At 35.8% G+C, this 16,286-nt stretch overlaps 1 protein-coding gene across 2 annotated transcripts in view; it reads left to right on the top strand.

Annotated features, from left to right (window-relative positions):
* LOC149805705 (uncharacterized) overlaps positions 1 to 16,286 on the top strand; it is a 56,215-nt gene that overhangs the window by 23,655 nt on the left and 16,274 nt on the right. The window contains exons 1-2 of one of the 2 annotated variants that reach the window (XM_089950367.1): positions 14,032 to 14,160; positions 14,479 to 14,681. In XM_089950367.1, the coding sequence (XP_089806493.1) occupies positions 14,153 to 14,160; positions 14,479 to 14,681 (211 nt within the window). In that variant the 5' untranslated portion in view covers positions 14,032 to 14,152. Of the gene's footprint in view, positions 1 to 14,031; positions 14,161 to 14,478; positions 14,682 to 16,286 lie in introns of those variants that run through there. The other variant, XM_089950366.1, reaches the window with a different exon arrangement.

Below are 16,286 nucleotides of genomic sequence, written 5' to 3'. Positions count from 1 at the left end.
ACACACACACACACATGATCATCTCAAAGATGGAGGGCAGTGATTAATAACGAAGTAATTTTATAAACATATGACGCCTGTAAAATCTTTTTTTTAGAAGAAAACTCTTGACAGGTCAAGAATTGCTGGATAGATGATCGAAAAGGGCCACTTGAGCCAGCTAAGGTAAAGGATCGTGAAATCACTGCAATTATAAGACCCTGATTTGGTATCATAAGTTGATATTCGTTCCTTCATCTATCTGATTGATTAAGCATTCCTTGTAGATACTTTAACGTGGATGAGATATAGCAGTATTAAAATGCGCTGTGTTTATTTTATTTTATTTGATATCATAACATACTGAAATCCAAACTCCCAAAACTGTGACAACGAATTTAGAAATACTTCGTTAACCGTACATGCTTGTATGTAATCAAGAATTTCATATAAACTCCATTTTCATTTGATGAGAAAGAAAAGACTATTTATGTGTGACATACTTACATAAGCACGAATTCGTTCATCAGCCAATATTTTGCATTCCCCTTACCTTTCCGTTATCTTAAGGAGCTGCAAGATCCATAAGCGTATGTCCAGTTAGTAGAAAGAAAATGCCCGAGGATAATCATTATCCGTTGCACTCGATGTAAGCGACATCTGTTTATCCTTTAATCCCCTCCATCATCGTATAAGAAGCAACATGCACACAAATACGTTTAAAAAATAAGTTCGTTGTGAATAAATATGCTGTCACTTCCATTCGGTTTGGAATTAAAGACAGAGAAGAAGACTGACATTTTGATTGACTGAATAACATCAGACAAACATACGTTATTTATAATCATAAACGATTGTATTTTATTTTGATGAAAACTTTTCTGAAGCTAATCCCCAACTGTTACATAAACTTGTAAATTCAAGCGAAATATATTTAAATTGATCCATTGACTGCGTCGGTTTATGTCGACGTCTGTTTATGTCGACGTCTATGTATTTCCATTGACTGCGACGGTTTATGTCGATGTCTACAAGTTTCCAGTGACTGCGTCAGTTTATGTCGACGTCTACATCTTTCCACTGACTGCGTCAGTTTATGTTAACGTCTATATGTGGCTCTGCTATGGAGTACACAGTAGTTATACCTCTCCATAATTACATTTAGTCGCTTAGAACAAATACTGAAGGGACGAACATGCGCTTTCTGAAGTAGTTTTAATTATATTACCCAAGTGCCACGCCCACCGAAACAATCAATTTCGGTAAAATAATTCGTATTTGCAGGTGCGTGTGACCCCTTCCTCCCAATCAACTGCGAATAGTATAGACAAAGTTGTCCGTCGCTTAAAACGCAATAATTCTATTCATAATTTTAAGCTAACATTATGGAACCTGATCTGTCAACGCGTCTTGCGGCGAAAGAGTTTGGTGTATGCTACGGTTCGAATTGGTAAATAAGAAGCTTTATCATTATGGAAACTTGTTTCTTAGTCGTTAATATTAACTGTCAGTATTAGAAACCGTACGATCCTTACATATTAGCTGACGATCTCAAGGAGTAGACAAAAGTTTGGGGGGTTGGGTTGTCCTTCACAATTTGGCTTATATAAAAAAAACGTTTTCTTTTAATTTCTTGGATTTTGAAAGAGTGTTTTTGAAATTTAGTTAGACGATGTAGACGGACATTATGGTTAATCAACAGATATAAAATGTGTACCTTTAATAACAAAGTACAGTTTAAAAATGCGTCAACACTTCTAGATTTAACGAACAATAATGCTAATCAATAAAGAAAATTGTTTGTTTCAAATGTTGAAAACTGGATGAGAAATCTAAGATAATTCTTTGTCGAGAGTATTTAATGAATATTTGTATACTCTAAATATACGTTGTACTATTTCTTTGATTGGTTTGTCAAAACGTCCTTCCATCCAAACTGGACATTTGTCAGTCATATCGATAATATCAAAAGAATCGCTGACTCGTGATTTTTTGTAGTCAGTAACTAAGATCGCGAGAAGTTCCAAATGCGACCAGTAAAGCTTAAAATCTTCAAACTGCTGGAACAGAACTCCTAAGGGAAAACAATCATACACACACGCTGTTTCATGTAGTTTGCATTTTCGGTCTTTCTGGTTAGCACTTTTAATAACTTTTCTTTCTGTCGGGTAGCGAACTACAAGCTTGCTTCAACCATTTTGTTTCATTATCGTTCCTATAACGTTTATACCTTACCTCTGAAATATGTGTATTTGTACGCAGTTCAGTAATAACATAAGACAAAAACACAGCTGAGAACAAATTTCATCAATAAAATTAAATCTTTGGCACACAATAAAACCGCTGTTCTCAGCAATTTGTTTCTTCGTGTTCTATTTATATTTTCGACGTGCTGTGAGTTTTTGAACCGACAATAGGCACTGAGAGGTTTGTTGATTTATTTGTTGAAAGTATACTGCACTGTTTGTTTGGTATTTTATTGCCGTTGTGTCGAATCGATATTTCATTATAATACAAATAGACAGGAAACTTGGAAAACGACACAATGACCTTACAGTGCCATTTAACGACACGTGAAACGGTTTAAAGATCACTATAGGAAACAATCAATGTGTTGAACTCTAGAGTTTCAGTCGAACTGGACAGGGAAAGGATAACTATTCATTTAGAAAAGGTACCGTAGATGAAATGTGTGTGCGTGTATATGTATGTATGTATGTACGTATGTATGTATGTATGCATGCATGCATGCATGCATGCATGCATGCATGAATGAATGAATGAATGAATGTATGTATGTATGTATGTATGTATGTATGTATGTATGTATGTATGTATGTATGTATGTATGTATGTATGTATGTATGTATGTATGTATGTATGTATGTATGTATGTATGTATGTGCGTTCGTTTGTTAGGAGCTAACAATACATCTTTTTCTGAAGGGTAAGGAAACCACCTTAAAATATGCACGTATGTGTGTATGTTTGTAAGGATTTAATCGTACATCTCTTATTAAAAGTAATGATATCAAAATATGTATTTACTACATCAAGGCACACAGACAGACAGATGGATGGACAGAGATATTATACATTCGTTCCGAAATGTGCTCAATCTCAAAGGATAAGTCGTGTGAATTCATTTCTCTATATCTTTCTTATCATGTTCTTCGGACACTTTTAATTCTAATTTACATAACAACGCTCAACAAGTACACAGGTTCGAATGAATTTATATCCATAAAACAGACACTCAATGAGCTTGTTGTAAAAAAATATTGCTTAATTATGGTAATCCATATAAGACTTTTAGTACCTTACAGAACTCAGAAGGTACGTATGAACATACGCGTTTGATATATTCGAACTTCCTTCCTTCCTTGCTTCCTACATACATACATGCATACATACATACATACATACATACATACATACATACATACACACACACACATACACATATACACAAACACATACACATATACATACCCACCTACATATCAAATATACATTCCCCGATGTACAGTATTATTTTAGCACAAACAGTGTCTTGACTAAAGAGGTAATTTCGTTAAGATTTATAAATGAGGTAAATTTTCAAGTCCTTAAGCCTGACCCTAAATATCTTCTTATCACATACAATTGACACTTTCAGTTTTAATTTACATATCAACACTTAACAATATCCTTGCGCGGATAAAAATTATAATCACCGACATACCACCTTGGAAGCTTTTTCGAACACTAAAGGTAAGTTAATGGCGATCATCAAAAACCTCAAGAAAAATGTAGGGAATAGGTACCTAAATGACAGTCTTACAAATTATTGTGTTGGTACACCTGTATTTACACCACCCACCACGAGAGCATTAGAGTTATTCTTCGTCATTGCATCCAACTATGGCCGCTGTCCATGCTGTTTTTGTGGATCGTTTTACAGTTTGCGAGAAACTTTTACATAAAGTCGCTCTAATATATTTGTTGATAATGGATGCTTGAAATATACACATAAAGGTCTTCGAAACGGTAAGCAAGTAATTTACCTTTGTTTGTTGAATACAAGTTATTGCCAATCTCTATGCGTTATTTAAGTGAGACTGGGGATAATTACAGCCCGTAGCTATTGATCTTCAGTGCAGATATATTTACTGGCAAATGTTTTAATATAAATTGAATCAGGTTATTATTATTATTATTATTATTATTAGTAGTAGTAGTAGTAGTGTTATTATGATTAGTAGTAGTGTAGGTGGTAGTGCTAGTATTAGTAGTAGTGGTGGTGATGGTGATGGTGGTGGTGGTAGTAGTAGTTGTTGTTGTTATTGTTGCTGTGGCAGTAATAATATGTACGTCGCAGATATTACCTCAGATTTTATACTACCTTGTAACATGTGCTTGGAAAAGGGTGTTTATAGGCATTGCAAGCTACCCAGTTTAATTTCTATCCAAAGATATAAAACAATTAAATAAATAAATTGTTGATATTATATGGGTATTAACTGGCCAATCGCATGATCAAAATATAATGAAAATGTGACGTGATATGATATGGTAATATATGACATTATACATATTATATTGTATCCTATTATACTGTATGATATGATATATTATATTATATTATATTATATTATATTATATTATATTATATTATATTATATTATATTATATTATATTATATTATATTATATTAGTCTCATTTGTTCGATTGCTGGACTATTAAAAATCGTTTTGAGCAAGTCACCGGTGCGTTTGAAAATAAGTGAAATTAAGTAAAGCTGATCATCGTAGTTACTGCTCTGGGAGACACAAACGATCTGTCAATCTATTTATCTCTATGTATGTGTGAGCGGAGGTCTATTTTTACTTCGTTTTCACATAAAATTTATTTTACACAATGCAGATTACCACACAACGTCTCGTAGTTGTGATAAATGATTTAATTTCCAGTTTCTGTGTACGCTCGTATTTTCCTCTTAGTATTGTGTATGCTGTGTTTATATTTAGTCTGTATAATTTACACTTAGAAGAATGGAACGATTTAATTAGTTTATTTTTTAAATTGTATTCCGTGTATAATTGCATAATTTTTCATTTTGTTTTCCTTCCCAAAACTTGAATTTTAAATATCAAATTTAGCTTTTCATCGGAACATAAATTTTAATATAATTCCATAATAATGCAATATATGGTTGTTCCATGTTCTGGATGGAAATTGATGGCATTCTGTGATTCTGGTATTCTCAGTCAGAAATGCTTGTGTTCGCGTAACTCTTTGTAGGCTAAAAAACTGTATCATCGATCGGAATGTAATTTTCAAACACTAGTGCTGAGTCTGAGCCTGCGTGGCACTTAAGCTTTTGTTGAGGAAATCGACCATCAAGAGCGGAAATCATTTATTCAATTTATTTAATGATATCGCCAATAATGCTAGATTCTGCGTTGTTAGCTCTGCTTCGTATCTGGAGTCCACACACGTTTCTTTGTACGCTTCAAACGAGTGCACATCACGAATTTGAGAAAATAGTAAGGGGTCGCCACTTTGAAATAAAACAAACCCCGTAGCCGATTGGTCTAAAGCACTAGCCTTTATCGATCACTGCCATCTCATCTCCGACTTTGTGGGTTCGAGTCTCAGTCTCAGATTTCTTACAATGTGGATATGTGAGAAAGCCGCCAGTAGCTTCCCGTGGGTCAGTGGTTCTTACCGTATGTTTCCCGGGGTTTTCCTCCACCACTTATGCTGGCCGCCATATACAACCTATCTTGCGCTGAGAAATGACTTAAACCCCAAAACAGCAATAACAACAATAAATCGGTGGTATACCCTGTTACGTTTAGGCTCTTACAAAACGTAACAAGAAAAGAGTGAAGACAACAAGCTTTGTAAAATTTAACAAATAATTTATTTCTCCTAGAAAAACAAGGCAAAATGAGAAAAAGAACTTACAGTTCTGCGAATCAAATCCAATTATAATCCAAGAATAATCCAAGAATTAAAACTACAAGTCCTAGTAATAAAAAGACCTAATGAAACTGAGTTCGAATCTCGATGAAATTAAAAATGGAAGGCGATGACGTATGCTGTGGTCAGCGTCGTACTGACGTGTCAACCGTTCTTTGTTGAATCAAAGAATATAGTATTCCAGTTTTTTTTTTAAATTCTTTGTAAATTTCGATAACTATCCTTGTCCAAGAATTTCTTAAGAGCAAAATTATTTCCAGGGGAAAATAATCTCTTATAATCCAAATAATCTGAAGAAAAATTAAACAATTCAACTCAAAATGGTCGTAAGAAAACACAAAACATTTAAGTGTCAATTGTTTAAAGCAAGACTGCCCAAATTCTCTATAGAAATCAGTTATACACTAATTTATGACGCAAAACAGATTGCCGTATGAGGGTCACATGATCACCCTTCTAGAACAATATAGAAGCTTTTAACATGCCTAACATCACATACTCTCAGTATAGCCTGGATTTCACCTTATGAGTCTCCCTCTGAGAAAGAATTAAAACATAAATAAGAAAAAGTTATTAACTTCAACTATCACTGATTTCTGAATCAAGGTCAGGAACTAGGTCAGCATTAGACAATGTTTCTATTATTAGTGTTTACGAAAAACAGTCAGGTCAAACTGAACTGAATTTCTGGAAAATGTAAAATCCAGTAATAAAAGTTACATTACAATAGCATGTAATGGAATTTAAAAAAATTAAAACTAACAAGCAAACAATTAAATTAAATCAAATATAATTTAAATCAAAACATAGCAACGCCAGCAACTCATGTACAGTTCTCAGTCTTGGCTATGGATGGTCGAATAGCGAGCCACACATGTCGCACGTGTGACACGTGTTACTTACTCGCACGTGCACAAACCGTTTGCATGTATATAAACTAGGCAGATATTGAACCCTCAGAGCGTTTCCTCGCATACATGCAAAGGTTACGTTGGTTCGAAGGACTGCACTAATTTACTCAGTGTGGAGGACAATAAGGATGTAGATCAAGAGGTCTAATGGATAAGGAAGTTCAAGATAGCTTATTCAACAGGCTGGGATGAGTGAATTCGCGTGAGATGGTTCCTTCATAATTTGACGGGAGCCGTAGAATCAGAAAGCCATGAGAGAAATACCATCATGTATTCCGTTTTGAACCTAACATTTAATGTCACAATATGTGTGTTGTTGTTGTAGGGTTTAACGCCATTTTTCAGCACATGCTAGGCTATACATGGCGGCCAGTATTAATGGTGGAGGAAGAACCCGGGAAAACCCCGGAAAGAACCACCGACCCACGAGAAGCTACTGGCAAGCTTTCTCACATACCCACATTAGCTGAATCCGAGACTCGAACCCACGCAGACAGATGTGAGATGGCAGTGATCCGTAACGGAGAGCGCTTTAGACCACTCGGCCACTCGAGGCCCCCACAATATGTGTGAAAATATGTGTACATGTATCACAGTTGGTAATGAGCATTATATTGACCATTCACTACATATATCATACATGTTTATAATTCCACATATCGATCATACATATTGATAGATCTGTTACATTGATCATATTTAATGATATATCCATATGTCAATGATATATGTTGATATGTTCCATACATTGATCACATCTGTTGACATACGTGATCGTTGGTGATTGTTTTAATCGAGGGTCTCAAACTCAAACCACACTGAGGGCCGCACGAGGGCATTTTCGATCGTCCAAGGACCGCACCACCTTGTCATCTCTCATGACACATTGTGACACCAATCATTTTGCGGGCCATAGGATACGGCTTGGCGGGACGCATGCTGCCTGTGGGCCGCTTGTTTGAGACCTCTGGTTTGAATCCAATCCCAACCGACTGAATCCCGTTATAATAACAAGACTGTGACACTGCTGCTTTTACACCATAACATTAATCACCTTTAAAGTAGGGTATGAAGGTGTTCACGCTATGTCGTTTATACACAAATATTGCTAATGAACTTAATGATATAGATGGTATATATTTGAAAAGAAGAAAAATGAAAGGAGCGAAAGGGGAAACAGTTCCACGAACGTAACCACGGACGTATCCACGTACATACTTATACACGTATCTACGTACTTACGTATCCACTATCTACGTACTTACGTATCCACCTACCCACACAAAGTTTGAGGGCCGAAAAGAGGCGAGACAGTAGGAAGGTCGGAAAAGGGAAAAAGCGAAAGGACCTTGAGGAACCACCATACTGAAGTTGGAGTGGACCGGAATATGCAGGTTATGAAGTTGTACAAGGCAATAACTTCGATCGTTCACTCGATTATGCGATGAACCAATTCTATCATTTAAACAGATCATCTATTTATATAAATATATTTGTGTTTGAAATTCGGTGAAAGATTTATTTCAAAAAGAAGTGCATCTTCCTAATGTAATGCATTAACACAGTTGTTTATGTAATTGATTGATTTTTTCCCCATGCTCGTGTCATTCTGTTCTATGTGTGTGTGTGATTTGGATTTTTAACGTAGCTTTAACAATTTTTCAGTGCTATCGCTACGATGTCTGCAGTGTGGCAGTTTATAGTGATGTCTTGCACTGGGGCATCATGCCGCAGACATGTCACATTATACTGACAGCAGACCATCCAATCCTAACACTAACCTCTTAATGCTGAGCGCCAAGCGAGCAGCTGTTAGTACCATTTTTGTAAGTCTTTGGTATGATTCGGCCGGGGATCGAACCCACGACATCCCGCATCCGAGGCTTACGCTCTAACCACTAGGCCAACGGAGCGGTATTCTATGTAATATATGCTCAGATCTCTATTTATTCCATCTATTAAATTTCACACCTTATTTTAATATTTACTCGATCCAGGTAACCATACCGAGGGCGATCACCCTCTAGATAACGATAGCCAAATAAATCGGACACCTTGTAAGAAGGTACAACCTCACAACACAACCACCAGTAGCACCGCTACACTCGTGAAGACATAAGCCATGTCTATTAGTTACTATATATAAAGATATTTTCTTTGACAAAAAATTTGAACATTAGCCACAATTGTAGCAGGACATATGTGATGATAACAGTGAGAATCAACCCCATATCATAATAGCAAAATGTTATATATAAACAATAACAACGTTACATTTTACATTATGCTTGGAAAATTTAAAACTTTTCATTTTTAATTTGACAGTTTTATTTTTACGGTCAACATTCACAAAATGTAAACATTAAATGTTTCTACCTTTAATAATAAGATAAGCATTTCAATTCAATTTTTATAGCCATGACACTAATAGGAGACAGATCGTGATTATTTGTCTTCTATATATACATATATTTATTTGCAGTGTGTTCAAATCCTAATAAACCATGTTTATGATGGGTATATTCAAAGATGAATTCTTTTCAGCATGGGGGCGGGGCGTGGCCAAGTGGTCTAAAGGGTTCACCGTTACAGATCACTGCCATCTCAACTCTGCGTGTGTTTGAGTCTCGGCCTCGGCCAGTGTAGGTACATGAGAAAGCTTGCCGGTAGCTTCTCGTAGGTCGGTGGTTCTTTCTGGGATTTTCCCGGGTTCTTTCCCTACTATTTTTACTGGCCGCCATGTATAGCCTATCTTGTGCTGAAAAATGGCGTTAAACCCTATAACACCAACAAGAGCATTTTTGTTTTTTGAGAGGCTGGCCTGTTAATAATTAACGTGCAGTTGGTTAATGAAATTACTTAAGGACCAGCAACAATGCTTCATTACCCACTGTGCACTTTTGCCAAAATACACCCAGGCAACCACGCCATAATGCTCATATTCTAAAGAAAAAGCAATTCAGTTTAAATCAATACGAAGAATGTCTAAATCTAGATGTGCGTGGTATTAACACGGTATTTTTTTTTTCCTGTAGTACGTACCACGGTACTTTGTCACTGCACCGGTACTTCGGTAGTTTCTGTCAGTAAGGAATGTACGGAAATCTGAGTAATCTATTTGTGTCACGTATGCCATGATGGTAGCCAAATGTGATGTTGTGAAAGATATTCGGGCTAAATTCTTATTTTGGAAGAATGTCATATTAGAAAAGATGTGGGTTTTTTCTTCAGTTATTTGCGTATATTACTCTGTTAAGTACGTTTATCAATTTGCAGGAGATTGGTTCTTTTTTTAAATTGTATGTAATATCTCAAGTCCACTAAGTATTTGTTCAAGTTTGTTGAGTGGTTGTTTTATGTTTGCTGGCCCTCCCTGAAAAATATCTTGCCTGGATGTTGGCATACCACTCAGAGTTTCCCTGCCTATTATATAAATAGTATAACTATTAATTTGTCGGTTTAAGTGTCAACAACACTTCCTAGTTTTTGTCAAAAAGCTGTCTAATGTCAGCACAACGTCTTTGACAGTGTGTCCTTTTTAGTGTAAACTTAGCACAGTGTTTCGTCTTTAGTGTAAGCTTAGCACTTTAGTTACAGTTCTTACATTACAACTTATGCAACAATTAACATACACAAAGCAAATTCATCTTTTATAAGGTACTGACAATTTATTTTTGAATGGGGGGGGGATTAAATTTTCTTTTGAGCTGAGATGTTTTCTTTATATCAGAAAAATGAATTAGTTTAAAATAATATAATGAATATAATACGGTGTTATTTTATTTTAAATCAGAGCTATATATTTTTCCAGCGATCTATATAAATATATAAATATAAAAACAAAATGTGTCACGACACTACCCCAGAACATTAAATTGTTGGACATTAATATAATTGCAGTATACCGTGTTATGTATCAATATATGTTCAGAAAAAAACGCAATAAAAATTGTTCGTGGTACCCTGCTCTACTTAAATCAAAGTCATGCATCACCACCAAAATGAGAGAAGAAAACATGCTCTAAAAATAGAAATGGGACTTAATTCGCGAGTACTTACCCAAATAACAGCGACTTGTACTGAGGCCTCTTTGACATATCCGAAATTTATGACTGAAAAGACTGAAGACGCTCCGATTTAAGCAGAGTATGGATTTGGACTATTACTATACGCGGGGGGGGGGGGGGGGAATTGATTTCAACTTGACCGATCACATCTATATCGGTGTTCATTAAGGCTAAACTTAAGAGACGTCAAGGTAACAGTAGACTAACAATCATACTGTATATGCTGAAAGTGATTTACGCTTGTGTCTAACAGCTAAGAGAGGTAGCTCTCGCGTGCAATGCATGCAAATTTCGTTTCATGCACAGAAGAGTTTGCCAACCGAGACGCAAACAGAGGCTCGGAAAACTTAGACACATGGTTAATTTACTTTGAATATTGTACGCTTGACGTGTATTTAGACATGTTTACTTCACTATATTGATTAAATAAAAACTTTCTAAGGCAAATAACGTATATTTGTTAATCTTACATGAGCACGATTTGAAAATATGATCCTGTGATATGCCAACTCGATGCAACTATTTGTCCACTGTGTTGAAATTCACCTAAAACAGGTAGCACGGTAGTGATAAGATAGTTCCTTGCTAACAGTGCATGACTACATCCTTAAGGAACGCAGCTCAGCTCGCTTTATCATATTAGGCTCAAGCCTCTTGCTGCTCAACCGTATTATGCATTAGCACTACACCCAGGATTCAAAAGCATTTACACAAAATGGCTGCCGTCATTGATGTTTTCAGCAATGGGCTCATTCTATGGGCAAAATTCATATACCGGAAATGAAAATACATGGAATTTTTATTGTACAGCACACTTGGTAAATAGTCACCGGATTTCCAGTTGCAAATAGTAAGTAGAATTATGTTCCTTTTATATGGCGTATGGAAACAAAAATGGATAGAAAGGGAAAGGAGTTGAGCAAAAACATAAACATGAGTTCAGTTATCCAGTGTAAGAGCTTCAAGAGGCAAAATGAATATTAAAATATTAGTATAATTGGTTTACAAAGCACAAATTTTAAGTAGGTATAGCAAAAGTACTTGTTCCATAGAAAATATTCCGTGAAGTAGGAGTCCTCGGAAAGCAGATGCCAGGATGGACCTCCGTCTTTTATGCATATTGTTTACAACAGTGGCATAGAAGCTTTGATATTACGAATACATTTATGGCAGTACACCTGTGTAACTCTCTGAATCAACTGTGAATAGACGTTTTATATTTCATGGATACGAAAAGAAGGGTAGTAAAGAAGAAAACTGACATCGAAAACAATCGGATTTGTCCGCAGACCTGGTGCCGTGGTAAATTGGGTATGACTAGATGATTATTGCAGGACGTTAATTTTCTCGGATCAAATTCGGATAGTGCCTTGTAGAGACAAGAGGGTATATACTTTGGGGCTGCATTACTTAGTGGGTACCTTTGTTCCTGTAAATGACAATATAAACTCAAACAAATATTTAGCTATTCTTGAAGAAAACTTGTGACCAGTTTTCGCCAAAGGTATTGCTGCAAAGATCATGCAGTATTCAAGACAAGAATGCAACAGTCGCACGTACACATACACGCACTCTACCTCTAGATACACGATGGAATAGAAGCAAAATAACTCCTGATCTGAAATTACAGTGATGTCTAGCAATGGGGCATCATGCCGCAGACATGTAGCGTCATGTTCCACCCATGTTCCACCCAGGCACATTATCTTGACACTAGGCCGACCAGTCATAATACTACCCTTTAATGCTATGCGCCAAGCCAAGCTGCTAGTACCCTTTATTTTATGTCTTTGGTATGACTCGGTCCGGGTTTGGACCCAAGACCTCACTTATCCTAGCGGACGCTCTAGCCACTTAGCATACATGAAACAGTTTTTGCAACGTTAAAATTCGTCGTTTATATCTGCATAATAAGGACACTGTCGTTGAACATAGAGCTATTTTCAAACCTACGTATATTTATTTGTATAGTAAATAATAATAATAATAATAATAATAATAATAATAATAATAATAATAGACCAAATGTAACAAATATTTGATACGCTAAAATTGTTCCATAGATAAAATAAGTTTTGTCTACTTTGGCGAGTTTAGTATACGGCACAGTGTGAATTCAAACTTTTAATCTGTTGTCATTTACGAATATACGATAGTCCATTAATTCAGGACATACGGTACTAATGGTATGGAAAAATGGGAACCAGCCTGGAAATGGGTGAACATAAAATAGAGTATATATGGGTTAGGCTAACCAGGATTGGTCCATAATGTAAGTTATGTTGTAGGAAAAATAATCTTTTGAGAATTTATCCTAGTTTTAAGTGAGACAAAAAAAAATAAATAATGACATTGTTTTATTAATGGAATTTCAGTCTTTTAATAGTCTTGAGTTTGTAACACTCATTACTAAAATTAGCACCTGACTCTTTGGTACAGAATTGAAAGCACATGTTTCAAACACATGCAGGTCCAGAAAATACCATGGCTCATATCCTTTCCTCAACACAGAATCTGACATCCAGGTTTCTCCTATACTGATAAATATAGGTTTGATCATGAGCACTCCAAAATTTTAAGTTATTGAATTTTTAATATCATGGTGTTTGCATAGGTTTACTACCGGAACTGAATTAGTACTGTGAGTCCTTCAGGGGCAACTTTTATATCAGGGAACGTTAGTCGTAAACTGTTTGAATGTTTTATTGCATTCCGGCAATATCCCGTGAGAAAGCACAATTGCTAACAAACACAACTTTGCAACAAATGAATGTGAACTGTTTGACCCCTTATTGTTTCTGCATTATAAGCAAACACAGAAACAATATTTAAAAGCTGAGTGACACGTGTAATGACTCATGCTGGCTACGTTTATATCAATTTTCACTGCCTATGGTTTAATTCAGAGCAACACTAGATAAATTAAGCCCTATGTGTAGATTATTGGGTTTACTGGTGCACTACATCTGGGTGAATTCATTTTTTTTTCTTCATATAAAGCTTGCGGTACTTTATAAGCAATTTCTTTCTTTATAATGGATTCGGTAACTGCACAGTGTTTGGTATCAATACTAATTACTACGCCAGTCAAACATGTTTACTGCATAACAACCTCTCAGACTGCCTTCCAGAGGTGACTTTTATGAAGAGATGATCTTTGCAAAGAGGGATTACATAATGGACCGTGCATACACTAGGACCGTTCACTTAACACAAAGACGGTCGTTATGAGCAGGTGATCGCTGTAGTAGGATTGATTATATTTCATGCAGAGTAATGATGTAAATAATGATATACAAGACATGCCACTCAGGGACTCGCTTACTTGTTGATAAATATTAGTTATAGTTAATTATTTTTTGATTGCTTTCATTTTTAGTTCATCTCAATGCAAGACGATAATATTCGTTTTTTAACCTCTGGGAAAACATGATAATTCCTGTTCATGATAAATAGTATATGTCTACAAATAACAAAGCAAATAAATATTAAAATGTAAAAAAAAAAAACCGCAAAAATCATTTAGCCGAATTTCATTATTTTTTGTCTTCAGCTTCTTCATCATGCTCTCTGGAAAAACCTCAGTGCACATAGACACCTCAAAGTCGGATGACGATCCTCCGTCACAAAGCGAAGCAGACGAAACTGTATCGCTGAAACAAGCAGACGACTTTATGAACGAGCTGTTACCAGAGGGTGATGGGAAGAAAAAGCCTTTGGATCGGTCACAGTTTGGAAAGTGTGTCATCCAGTATGGTGAGCAAAGCTACTTATTTTTTGTTTGATTTCATAAGAAAACATACATACATACATACATACATACATACATACATACATACATACATACATACATACAGACAGACAGACAGACAGACAGACAGACGTACGTACGTACGTACGTACGTACGTACGTACATACATACATACATACATACATACATACATACATACATACAGACAGACAGACAGACAGACAGACAGACAGACATACATACATACATACATACATACATACAGACAGACAGACAGACAGACAGACAGACAGACAGACAGACAGACAGACAGACATACATACGTTCTTTATTCCGTTAACTTTACATTGGTAGAATCGTGAAGTATTTTACGATACTGAACACCTTTATACTACACGACACATGCATCTAAAAACAGTATAGTGTATTAGGAACTACTTTATAAACAAACCATGTACACTCATGTAGTCGACGCTTTAGGTTTTAGTTTATTAGATGGATCAAAAATGAAAATTTAAAACAAGCAAGCGAATGAGCGTGATATTCACAATGTCTACAACAAACGTGATAAACACAGTATTGAAAATACCATTCTGATTATTTAAACAGTTATTTAGGAGAAATGTTCGTAACTGTTTGTAAATGGAATGGTTCAGATTATGACCAGTACTCTCTGGGGTATTTAAAAATAGCACAGAAAAGCATACTGAAGCCAGGCTTTACCGCATATCTATTAGTGATGTACCATTTTATAAGTCAAAGTACTAAATTAAAGAAAAAATATGCATCTGAAGGTTTTGGTAGAAACGTGAGGGCCTCATGGCCAATAAGTAAGTCAAGATGACAAATAATTCTCATTACCGCTGGCTTAATGGACTGTCACAAACCAGCTGCTTTGCAATTTTTCATGTTAACTATTTTATACACTGTTTCGGATTTAGGCTAACGCTAGACGCCATACAGGTCATTATTTAGATGGGGTCCCTACAAAGAGTATGCAAGTGGCAAGGCATAAATATGTCTTCTTTAGCTGGTAGAAAGAAGGCCAAAATATACTTACATTTTTTAATCTTGAACTTCCTCAAAATGTACTTTCATAGTTGGATCTGCAAATCCGAATTACATGAGGTAGGTCATGTGTTCCAAAACGCGATTACTCACCCCGAAATTGTACTGTAATTTTGATTACATTTCCAACTTCAATAACATTTTCCTTACTGCAATCAGAATGAAATGAACATGATATTCCACGACGTATTTTGGATAATTTAAATTGAAAGATTTAATTTTGTTCCCATATTATGGTTCCAAGCATTCAGTGACAGAACAGAAACACGCGTGCAGCTGATTCAAGTGTTTTCCTCCCTGCTCAAATCAAATGTAATTCGTGCGGAATTGACATAGCTAAGAAATCCAGTCCATGACAAGCAGAAATTAACAGAATCGACAAAAAATCCATCGATTCCAGACCAGCTCGAAAATAAAATGCGCATTCATTCACAATATGACTCTAAATTTAAAGTTTAGGTAGACCAAAAGCAATATTTTAAAAACTAATGTCGAGCGCGCGACTACATTCAAAAGTCACTGGGCGCTACTACGTGCACAT

This window comes from Sinohyriopsis cumingii, chromosome 2, assembly GCF_028554795.1.
Source record: "Sinohyriopsis cumingii isolate HCF-2022 chromosome 2, ASM2855479v2, whole genome shotgun sequence".
NCBI lineage: Eukaryota > Metazoa > Mollusca > Bivalvia > Unionida > Unionidae > Sinohyriopsis > Sinohyriopsis cumingii.
The sequence above is the reverse complement of the archived record's forward strand: the minus strand, read 5'-3'. Positions and strand labels throughout refer to the sequence as shown.